Source organism: Triticum dicoccoides, chromosome 7A, assembly GCF_002162155.2.
Source record: "Triticum dicoccoides isolate Atlit2015 ecotype Zavitan chromosome 7A, WEW_v2.0, whole genome shotgun sequence".
NCBI classification, from domain to species: Eukaryota; Viridiplantae; Streptophyta; class Magnoliopsida; order Poales; family Poaceae; genus Triticum; species Triticum dicoccoides.
In genome coordinates this window covers 745,805,914-745,816,751 of record NC_041392.1, presented here as the reverse complement: position 1 = coordinate 745,816,751, position 10,838 = coordinate 745,805,914, and the positions used below count along the sequence as shown (strand labels likewise).

General features: G+C 45.9%; 1 protein-coding gene and 1 pseudogene across 1 annotated transcript; one reads left to right on the top strand and one right to left on the bottom strand.

Moving 5' to 3' along the window:
- Window positions 1-2,666: 2,666 nt before the first annotated feature.
- LOC119334186 overlaps window positions 2,667-10,838 on the bottom strand; it is a 19,150-nt pseudogene continuing 10,978 nt past the window's right edge.
- LOC119331018 (SKP1-like protein 1) lies at window positions 5,129-7,708 on the top strand. Its single transcript, XM_037604179.1, has 2 exons — window positions 5,129-5,549; window positions 7,333-7,708. The coding sequence occupies exons 1-2, from the start codon at window positions 5,193-5,195 to the stop codon at window positions 7,504-7,506; spliced, it is 531 nt and encodes a 176-aa protein (XP_037460076.1). The 5' UTR covers window positions 5,129-5,192; the 3' UTR covers window positions 7,507-7,708.

The following is a 10,838-nucleotide window of genomic DNA, read 5'->3' as shown; positions in this document are numbered from 1 at the left end:
CACAAGTTGATCTACGGATCGTTCCTTAGCCGTGTGCGGTGCCCCCCTCCACCATATTCCACCTCGGTCATATCATCATGGAGTTTAGGCGAAGCCCTGCGCCGGTAGAACATCATCATCATCACCACGCCGTCGTGTTGACGGAACTCATCCCCGAAGCTTTGCTGGATCGGAGCCCGGGGATCGTCATCGAGCTGAACGTGTGCTGAACTCGGAGGTGCCATACGTTCGGTGCTTGGATCGGTCGGATCGTGAAGACGTACGACTACATCAACCGTGTTGTGGTAACGCTTCCGCTTATGGTCTACGAGGGTATGTGGACGAACACTCTCCCCTCTCGTTGCTATGCCATCACCATGATCTTGCGTGTGCGTAGGAATTTTTTTGAAATTACTACGTTCCCCAACACTATTTATCGAGAGTCAACCCAACACTAGCTGGCTACGTCTCACACGGGGGCTCGATCGGCTTCAGTAAGCAGCAGATGCGATCAATCGCTCGGGTTCAGTTAGCAGCAACAGCGAAGGAATCGCTCGGGTTTAGTCAGCAGTGAATGAATCACTCGAGTTCAGTTAATAGCCAAGGGATCAATCGCTCGGCTTCAGTAACGTAGCTAGCAGTGCGATCGCTCGGTTTAGTTAGAGCCCAACGCCTCGCACACACGCATGTACACGAGAGAAACGCACAAACCACAATGCATTGCCCAGCCCCGACCACCCACCGTAACCTGGAACTCCCTGATATTTTCCTTGCCCTCGCTTCTACCATGATTTTTGCCATCATGGACGGCCCAAAGAATGTCATGCAGCCGCGTCTCTGGCCTGCCCAGGACGAAAAACCCATTTTCATGGACCTATCATCTCATTTTCATCCTGTGAAATCTGTGATCCTATTCTCTATATATGCAGCATGGTCTATTATGTAGCAATAGCACGGTCTATTATGCTCTGTTACCGGCAGTAATGTCAGTTGTTCTCTAGTATTTGTCATCGTAGTGCTCTCCTTCCTGTTGTTCCATATTTTGTAGCTGCATCTTTGATGTGTATACGTTGTTGATGTCTTGTCTTGGTATAAGTAAACCTGACTACTTCTGTCCTTTGTCGTCAAATGAAGTCACGATATGTTTAGCAACCTAGGACAGGAGGTATTTGTTCAAGTTTGCAGTTGCTAGATCCATTGCTGATGAATATGGAGTCATTAATATTTATTCTATTTTTCCAAGAAATGCTTCACTTATAAGTTATAACACCAGTCACGGACAACACTCTTAACAATTTTCACGTGTCCCCTATTACATTTGACAGGGTCGATTCGAAATCCTGTGCCTCTCTGGATCATACCTGGTGATAGATGACGGTGTTTCACGCACACGGAATGGAGGTCTATGCATAGTGCTGTGTGGCGCCGATCACAGGGTGATTGGAGGAAGCGTTGGTGGAGTCCTAACAGCAGCCGGGACAGTTCAGGTGATCACTCGCTTCTTTTTTTTTTCCACTAAAACATCAGCATTTCATTAATTCATCCTTGGTCCGTTGTGTTCCAGAAATGAATGATGAGGTGATTGTGCATGTTGGTGCAGGTGATTGTGGGGAGCTTCATGTACGCGGGGTCGAAGAAGAGCAGGAAGGGCAAGGCCGGGCAGGAGTCTGCTGCAGCGGAGGAAGAACAGACCGGCGATGCCAACGGGGGCAGGGGCGCAGACAGAGTTGGAGGTGAGGCGGAGGAAGAGGGCCCTTCGCCGCTGATGCCGATGCCCCACGGAGAGGAGGAGCTGCCGTCAGACGCGATGATAAGCGGGTGGACGGGCATGATGCGGCAGATGGAGTCGCGGTCCTGCGGCATCGACATCAACTCGATCCGGGAGTGAAGGATGTAGACTGTTTAATTAGTTTGGTACGGCGGAAGTTGAGCCTAGGCTAGCTTAGCTAGTGGATGATGGATGGATGGATGATTCTAGGGTTTGGTTGGGTTGGTTGTGTTCCTCTCCTGCGTGGGTTTAAAAAGAAGTCTAGTTAGTATAATGAATGTCGTCGTCGAGTATGATTAGTTTAACCGAAGATGTTGGCGCCGGTCGGTCGGGCGGATCTATGATGGAAATAGTGGATTCGGTTGTTGGTTGATGGTCTGGTCTGGTATGGTATGATGTAGTTATAGGCAGCAACAATGAGCAACTTGTAGCTAGTCTCTTTGACAGTTTCATTTTTCTTTCTCTTCTTTTGTTTGCATCCCCGTTGCTTCTTTCTGTTCCTTCTTATTATGTTTGTCTCTTCCTCCTCGTTGTCTTCTTATTCTTTTTCTTCCCTTTGAGTTGCTTGCGGAGAAGTTGAAACTTCATTGATATCGGTTGTGATTTGGGTTCTTACATAGTGTCAGATGCCACTCACGCGCATTTCTTGATAAAATTGAGTGAACTATGCAAATGTTGCTGCTCCTCCATGCTCAGGCACAACATTTTCACCTTAATATTGAAACCCATGGTCGAAGATTTCATCCTCGTGCTCATCCTCTATAACTATGTTGTGCATGATCACACTAGCACTCATCGCTTCCCACAACTTTTTGGTGCTCTCAGTTCTAGCAGGATATCGAATGATGCCCCATCGAGATTGAAGAACATGAAAAGCACGCTCCACATTCTTCCTAGCACTCTCTTGTGCTTGGGAAAATCACTGCCTCTTCTCTCCCATTGGGATGGGGATTGTTTTCACAAGAGTAATGCACTGAGGATAAGTACCATCAGCTAGGTAGTATCCTTTGTTATAGTGGTGACCATTGATCTCAATACTGACCTCCGGGCAGTTGCCTTCCGCAAGCCTTCCAAACACGAGAGAACACTGAAGCACATTGATGCCATTGTGAGAGCCGGCCGTGCCGAAAAAAGATTGCCAAATCCAAAGATCTTGTGAAGCACGGCCTCACGTATGACATTGCAAACTTTCACATGACCTCTAGACTGCCCCTGCCAAGCAGATGGACAGTTCTTCCACTTGCAATGTTTACAATCTATGTGCTACCAAGCATCCTCGAAAAGCCCGTACTGCATTGATCACCAACAACCTGGTGCAATAGTTGGCTCTCCCAAGTACTCCCGGCCAAACACCACTAGCACAATCTTGCAGAACCTGTACAAGGATTCTAGGCACGTGGCCTCACTCATGCGGACATACTCATCAATCAGACCACATGGTATTTTGTATGCAAGCACCCAGATAGTTGTAGTGCATTTCTGATAAGAGGAGAAACCAACCTCTCCCAGGGGCATCCTCCTTGCATATGAAATGATCATCGTATGCCACAACCCCTCACGAATACGAGAACACATGTCTAGCCATCCGGAAGCGACGCCGGAATAGCTTGTGTTTGAAGACTGGGGAAGAGGACTTGAAGTAGTCTTCCCAGAGTAGGCAAAGGCCGCTCTCTCTATTGCGATTCAACGCCGGAGCATGGCCCGAGATTGAGCCCCTAAACATCAGCCACTGCCTAGCAATGTGGTCGTTGACAACCAAAGTAGCAACCACAAACTCCTCATCGTCCAATGATGAATCATCCAAATCGCAAATGAAGTTGTCGAAAAAGTATTCGTCTCCACTATCCATTTGTACCTTGCGGGCGAAACGTCCAACACCTCGCAGACGTGGTTGAAGAAGCCGGCCGCCGAAGAACCCCGCGCCTCTTCCAGACCAGGCAGCAGGCCTGTCGGCGTGGCGGCGACCGTGGAAGCGAACGTCGATCGAGGAAGGCAGGATTGGAGCGTTGCCGGCGGCGTCGAAGGTGAGGGTGGTGGCATGGTCATGGGGTGGGGGTGGGGGTGCTACGACGGCGGTGAAACTAGGCCTGGCTCGCCGGCAAGGGTACCCGTCAGGAGCGGCGTGTTGCCGGGGGAGGTTTGTGGGTGCAGGCGGCGGCCTGGGCAATGCCCAACCGGCCGGAACTGGCCGACAACGGTGAAGGCGGGGTGCCCGGGTGTCTTAGCTTTGGACAGGAGAGGAGGGAAACTGCCAATGTGCCACCAAATGACGGGCTAGGGGGGAGGACAAGGGCGGGCGTCGCGTGCGTCCGTGTCATGTCCGTGCTGATGCAAACCTGACTCAAATCTTGGTCTGAAATGAGTCGCGGGCAGACAAAAAGCGAACACTCGTCCGTTTGCGTCGGCACATTGGGCCGCGGTTTGTGTTTATTTTGATCCAAACGGACATGCACGAACAAAACGCGTCGGCGCATTGGAGTTGGTCTTAGACACCACCCTCATTGCACGAAATGTGCACGCAGTGGCGAAGAAAAGGTGCCAGACCAGGGGCTCCCCACGCTCATAGGGGTGAGGAACGACCCAACATGGTTGGACGGTGGAGTGGCCGTGAGGCGGGACTCCATCATTCTTTATAAGAGTAATTGCATCCCTTATAAGAGTAATTCGGTGATGGTTGATGTATCAACATGTAATATCCACAAAATTCCCGCGGCTCAAAGCAGCCGCAAAAACAATATATGTGTACAAATTAAATATGTACCCCATGAGCTGGCAGAAAGTACCCAACGAATCTTGCATCGTTCATAGGGGTGAAGGTATATGCGTATGTACTATGTTCTGCTCGATAACTCATACGTCTCAAACTTACCTATAATTTTTGATTGACTCATGCTATTATAATACCACCTATAGCAATTTATATTATTTTTCCGAACTGAACTATAAATTCAATGCCTAGAGCCAGTTACTGTTTTCTGCATGTTTTTGGTTTGACAGAAAATCATTCGGCATGCGTTAAGCCTGTCGATTCGCAAAACAATAAATAAAAATTAAACTTTGGTCATGTGGGCCAACTTATAATGTGAGCCCACGTCCTGGGAAGGTGGTAAAGTTGTTCCAACCGAAGATACCAATGTTGTCCTTATCAAATTGGAAAATATGAATTTTGTAGTTTGACCCCTTTGAACTCGTAAAAAAATTGGTTTGATTTCATCTTGTTTTGTATTATTTGGCTTCATTTCTTTCTAAGGCCCATAAGCTACATATCTACCCATCCAAACGTTGCTCAATCGGCCCAAAATAAATTCCCCAAAAGCCCAATCAACCCTGCAATAAAACACCCCATCTTTCCTCCTTTCTTCCGCCGCCGCTAGAGTTTCCTCTTCTAGTTAGGGTTTCCTTGATCCCCAATTTTCCGACCCCAACCCTAGCTCCGATCCACCCGATGGCGACCGCAGAGGGCAAGAACAAGATCATCAAGCTCAAGAGTTCAGACGGTAAGGAGTTTGAGGTGGAGCAGGCGGTGGCCATGGAGTCGCAAATGATCCGGCACATGATCGAGGACGAATATACTGACAACGGCTTGTTGCTCCGCAATGTCAACTCAAAGATCCTCTCCAAGGTCATTGAGTACTGCAACAAACACGTCCAAGCAAAGGCCACCGACACATCTAATTTTGGAGGAGGAGCTAGGCCGTTAGGTGCTACATCGGCTGTGCCTGCGGCGCCCGCAGAGGACCTCAAAAACTGGGACGCCAATTTCGTCAAGGTCGACACGGCCACCATATTCGACCTCGCACTGGTGTGATTACTTTCCATCCTTTGATTTGTTCCTTGACATTCTTTAGATCTATTGTTTTACTATCCCCCATTGATGGAATCAACATTGTTTTTGTTTAGTGTGGCTTGTTACTTGTGTCTGATTGAGATTTGGATAGATTGGAATATGTCCTCGTACCTTCATCAAGGTAGATTTGACTCGATTGGATTAGGTTAGGTTACACAATGTATTAGGTTTAGGTCATAAAGAGTTGTTATTGGCGATGTAGAAAGCGGCCGACCATACATACTAACCCTAATAGCTAGGTTCGGGCATTATCTGGGGAGCTATATTAATTTACAGTTCCATGTTCATCTGGTCCAATATGCTTCACTATATATGAATAACCTAGAAACATTTTAAATTATTAGATTCACTATCATTTTGTTTGTAAATTACATATATGGGATGATGATTGAGTGGTTTCTCTTTCAATAACTTGCGGAAGCATCAGACCACACAGAGCAATATATGGTCTGATGTTTCTATATTTGTCACTGTTGTTTCTAGATTTGAACCATGCATGAATGTCCATATCTAGTGTGAAATTATGATCTTGTATGCTAGACTTTAGTAGATCTGCTCTGAATTTGTTTAGTTATGTTGGTTTATCATAGATAGGGTGGTATGTCGCATGTGTCATCCTTAGTTATAATACATAAATCCAATATCATACATTACTACTTTGATATTTGTAATTATGCATTGTAGATCACACACTTCTTTCTAATTTTGCTATCTATGTCTTTATTATCTTATAGGTTTCACTACTGGTCCATATGTCAACAATGAATGCCTTTTTCTTCTATCTAGCATCGAGTTACTATTTATTTTGCTGTATACATAGTGATAGCTAAATCACATGATCATGCTAATGTTTCTAACTTTGTATCAAATATTTATGATCTCAACTAATCTTTTAGATACCACTATTGATCCATGTCATCTATGAATGCCTTCTTCTATCTAGCATTGGTTGAGTATTGATTGTGGTTCTATTAACATTACATCCTTGTAGCTAAATCACGAGATGATACATTGTGCCTGTCCATGTTAGAAGTGATGATGCTTTCCATCGTTTGAAGTGAAACCACACAGGACTTCCCATGGCCACTATAAAATCCTGATCTTGTTTGCAAGAGTTTAGCACTATTTACTTTTAGTTTCTTTTCTTATAGTTATCTTATTTTATCATAGATAAGATTTGTATCTCACATGTGGCATCTTCACTTGCAATACATATTCCAGTTTCATATATTACTGACCCCTAAACACATGTTTTGTGTTGTGGTTTGATTTTACTATGATAGATAACTATGTTTCTAACTTTATTGTTATCGCTGCCTTTATCATCTGAGCAAATCTTTTAAATGCCACTATATTGATCCATATTGGCTATGAATGTGTTCATCTGCATATCATTGCTTGACTGATGATTGTGGTGTACTAGACATATATGTTGATATCCAAATTATTGGATGATGAATGCAATTGCCAATGCATTTTGAGAAGTGGTGCTTGCTGTGTCTGATCTCACTCTATTTTGTTACAGTTATGTTAACTTTTCTTGACTATCAATCCATTTATGTTAACCCATGTTATGGTCTTTGAATGAATATCTTTTGATTATTGCACACCTTGTTTTGTGTTTTAGTTTGTCTCAAAAACATCTATGTAGGTGGTATATGTAATTATCCATGTTTTTGTAAACCAATGCTTCCCTCTGACACACCATTATCCCTTTTGCTCTTTTGCCCCCTCTCAGGCTGCGAACCACCTCAACATCAGGGGGCTCCTAGACCTGACTTGCCAGACCGTCGCCGACATGATCACGGGAAAGACGCCAGAGGAGATCCGCAAGATCTTCAACATCAATGAGAAATTAAGACCCGAGGAGGAGGAGAAGATCCGCAGGGAAAACCAGTGGGCCTTTGAGTAGAGGAACATCTAGGCCGCGCTGAAGTAATGAACACTTAGTATTACCCATGTCTACATTTCAGTGTGCTTGTTTATGTCATAATGGTTGTAATGAACCAAGAGTCTATAAGGTGGTGTTGGTGAACTTATTCAGTGGTTATGTTTGCAAAAAAAAAATATGGTGGTCATTAATTATCATTTGTCAAATGAATAGTTATTGTCAAGTTGATGTTTTGCTTGCTTATCATTATTTTTTCACTGATTTCCACCATGTGATTTGGGCTTCTTCGTTGGTTATTCATGTGTGTTTTTTTCATCGATCAAGATGCATGGATGCTCTTGTTACTTAAGAGACGGTCCTTGTTCTTCCCCTCTCTCTTTACAATCCTAATAAAATAAAAATAAAAGTTGTTGCTTAAATTATTTGAGGGATCAAACTAATTTCAGAAGACCTGAAATTTTTATGGTAACCACTTACGACCATGGCAAGGCCACACTAAAACATATAGGGTTTTAGGATTATATTTACAATTTCTTTACAAAAAATCCATTTAAATGAATAAATGAGTGATGTTATTCTCTACTGACTGCAGAACCACGCCGCACCAGAATCAGTTAACCCTCGTACATCTCTCCGTCTGCGACTCCACTGCCGTGTCTTCCCATCACCGGCTCGTTGTCGTCCGGGGCCTCGCCGTTGTCCACCGCCTTGGTGCGCTCGGCGTGGCGTGGTCAACATGGTCATCAAACAAGAGTCATCGGAAGAGGATTATACGTGGAGAGGCTGACAGTGGGGACGCACCAGGTCCATGGACGCACACTGCAACCGCCTCATTGTTACGCGAAAATAAAAATTATTCCTCCCCATGAAAGCTGGGACCCACCACGTATATCTTCGCAAGGAAGGAAGTGCCTCCTTATGCCTGCTCCTGACAGCTGGGACCCACCAACAACATCTTTGCTCCCAAGGAAGTGACTCCTTATTATGGGCAAAAAATATATTATTCCGCCTCTGACCACTGGGACCCACCAGCTATATATTCACACACAAGGAAATGCCTCCTTGCCCCCCGACAGCTGGAACCAACCTGGTCAAAGCATACGTAGCGTTGTCTGTGTACATACCGGTCGATCGGTCTGTTTGCCACGATGAACCATGTCCGAGTAAGGAGCGGTAGTAGTTGAGGCAGTCCAGTCAAAACAGCGTACACGTACATACAGCCAGATGCCAAAAAATACATCCACATACGTACATACGGGTGGGGTCTCGAACGTGTACTCGCGCATACGTACGGCCAGGGCTCGTGTACATGGAGAGGCAATGGACGGCAGCAACGACGTCCTGTTCATCAGAAGCCAACCGGCTGGGCCGAAACGGAGAAACTGTGTCGTGTTCATCGGGAGGCAACATAATGCGTCGTGTTCATTGGGAGGCAATGGAATGTTGTGTTCATTAGGAGACAACCGGCTTAGATGGAACAGCCAAAACGAGGTCTGGCGTAACACAGAACGAAGGAAACGAGCCTTCTGTTCGACCACGTACGGTCGAAATGGGTCCTGTTCATCGGGAAGGGTCTGGCCTACCGCAAAACGGAGGAAACAGACTTGTATTCGAGTGCCTACAGTCGAAACGGGGTCCTGTTGATAGGGAGGGGTGTGGCGTACCATAAAACGGAGGAAACGGACTTGTATTGGAGCGCTTACGGTCGAAATGAGGTCTTGTTCATCCACCTTCTACTGCTGCGCCCCAGCCTCCACGAGCTACTATTCATCCACCATCGACCTCCTTCAGCCTCCACCAGCTACTATTCATCCACCGGCTACTATTCATAGAGGCTCCAGAGGGTCCTGTTCATCCACCCCCAACCGGCTAGGGTGCGATAGCCTCCTTGGGGTCCTGTTCATCCCGCGGCAACAGCCTACTACCACGGGGTCCTGTTCATCAAACCCCCACCGGGAACTGTTCATCCACAACCAACCAACCGACTCGACTCACCACGTCTTGACTCGTTCTACGTACCATGTGCACGGTAGCAACGGTCACTATTTGAAGGAAATATGCCATAGATGCAATAATAAAGTTATTATTTATTTCCTCATATCATGATAAATGTTTATTATTCATGCTAGAATTGTATTAACCGGAAACATGATACATGTGTGAATACATAGACAAACATATAGTCACTAGTATGCCTCTACTTGACTAGCTCATTAATCAAAGATGGTTGTGTTTCCTAACCATAGACATGTGTTGTCATTTTATTAATGGGATCACATCATTAGGAGAATGATGTGATTGACATGACCCATTCCGTTAGCCTAGCAGTTGATCGTTTAGTATATTGCTACTGCTTTCTTCATGACTTATACATGTTCCTGTAACTATGAGATTATGCAACTCCCGTTTACCGGAGGAACACTTTGGGTACTACCAAACGTCACAACGTAACTGGGTGATAAAGGAGTACTACAGGTGTCTCCGAAGGTACATGCTGAGTTGGCGTATTTCGAGATTAGGTTTTGTCACTCCGATTGTTGGAGAGGTATCTCTGGGCCCTCTCGGTAATGCACATCACTATAAGCCTTGCAAGCAATGTGACCAATGAGTTGGTTACGGGATGATGCATTATGTAACGAGTAAAGAGACTTTCCGGTAATGAGATTGAACTAGGTATTGGATACCGACGGTCGAATCTCAGGCAAGTAACATACCGATGACAAAGGGAACAACGTATGTTGTTATGCGGTTTGACCGATAAAGATCTTCGTAGAATATGTAAGAACCAATATGGGCATCCAGGTTCCGCTATTGGTTATTGACCAAGAATGGTTCTAGGTCATGTCTACATAGTTCTCGAACCCGTAGGGTCCGCACGCTTAACGTTACGATGACAATTTTATTATGAGTTTATAAGTTTTGATGTACCGAAGTTTGTTCGGAGTCCCAGATGTGATCACGGACATGACGAGGAGTCTCAGAATGGTTGAGACATAAATATTGATATATTGGAAGCCTATGTTTGGACATCGGAAGTGTTCCAGGTGAAATCGGCATTTTACCGGAGTACCGGGGGGTTACCGGAACCCTCCCGGGGGTTATTGGGCCTACATGGGCCATAAGGGAGAAGAGGAGAGGAGGCAAGAGGTGAGCCGCGCCCCCTCCCCTTCCTAGTCCGAATAGGACAAGGAGAGGGGGGCGGCGCCCCCCCTTTCCTTCCCCTCTTCCTCCTCCTTCCCCCTTTTCCTACTCTAACTAGGAAAGAAGGGAGTCCTACTCCCGGTGGGAGTAGGACTCCCCCCTTGGCGTGCCCTCCTTGGCCGGCCGCCTCCTCCCCCCTGGCTCCTTTATAT

Coding starts and splice junctions, on each gene's coding strand:
- LOC119331018 (XM_037604179.1), top strand. CDS start 5,193: ATGGCGACCGCAGAGGGCAAGAACAAGATCATCAAGCTCAAGAGTTCA. Junction 5,550..7,332: donor CCATATTCGACCTCGCACTG/GTGTGATTACTT, acceptor GCCCCCTCTCAG/GCTGCGAACCACCTCAACAT.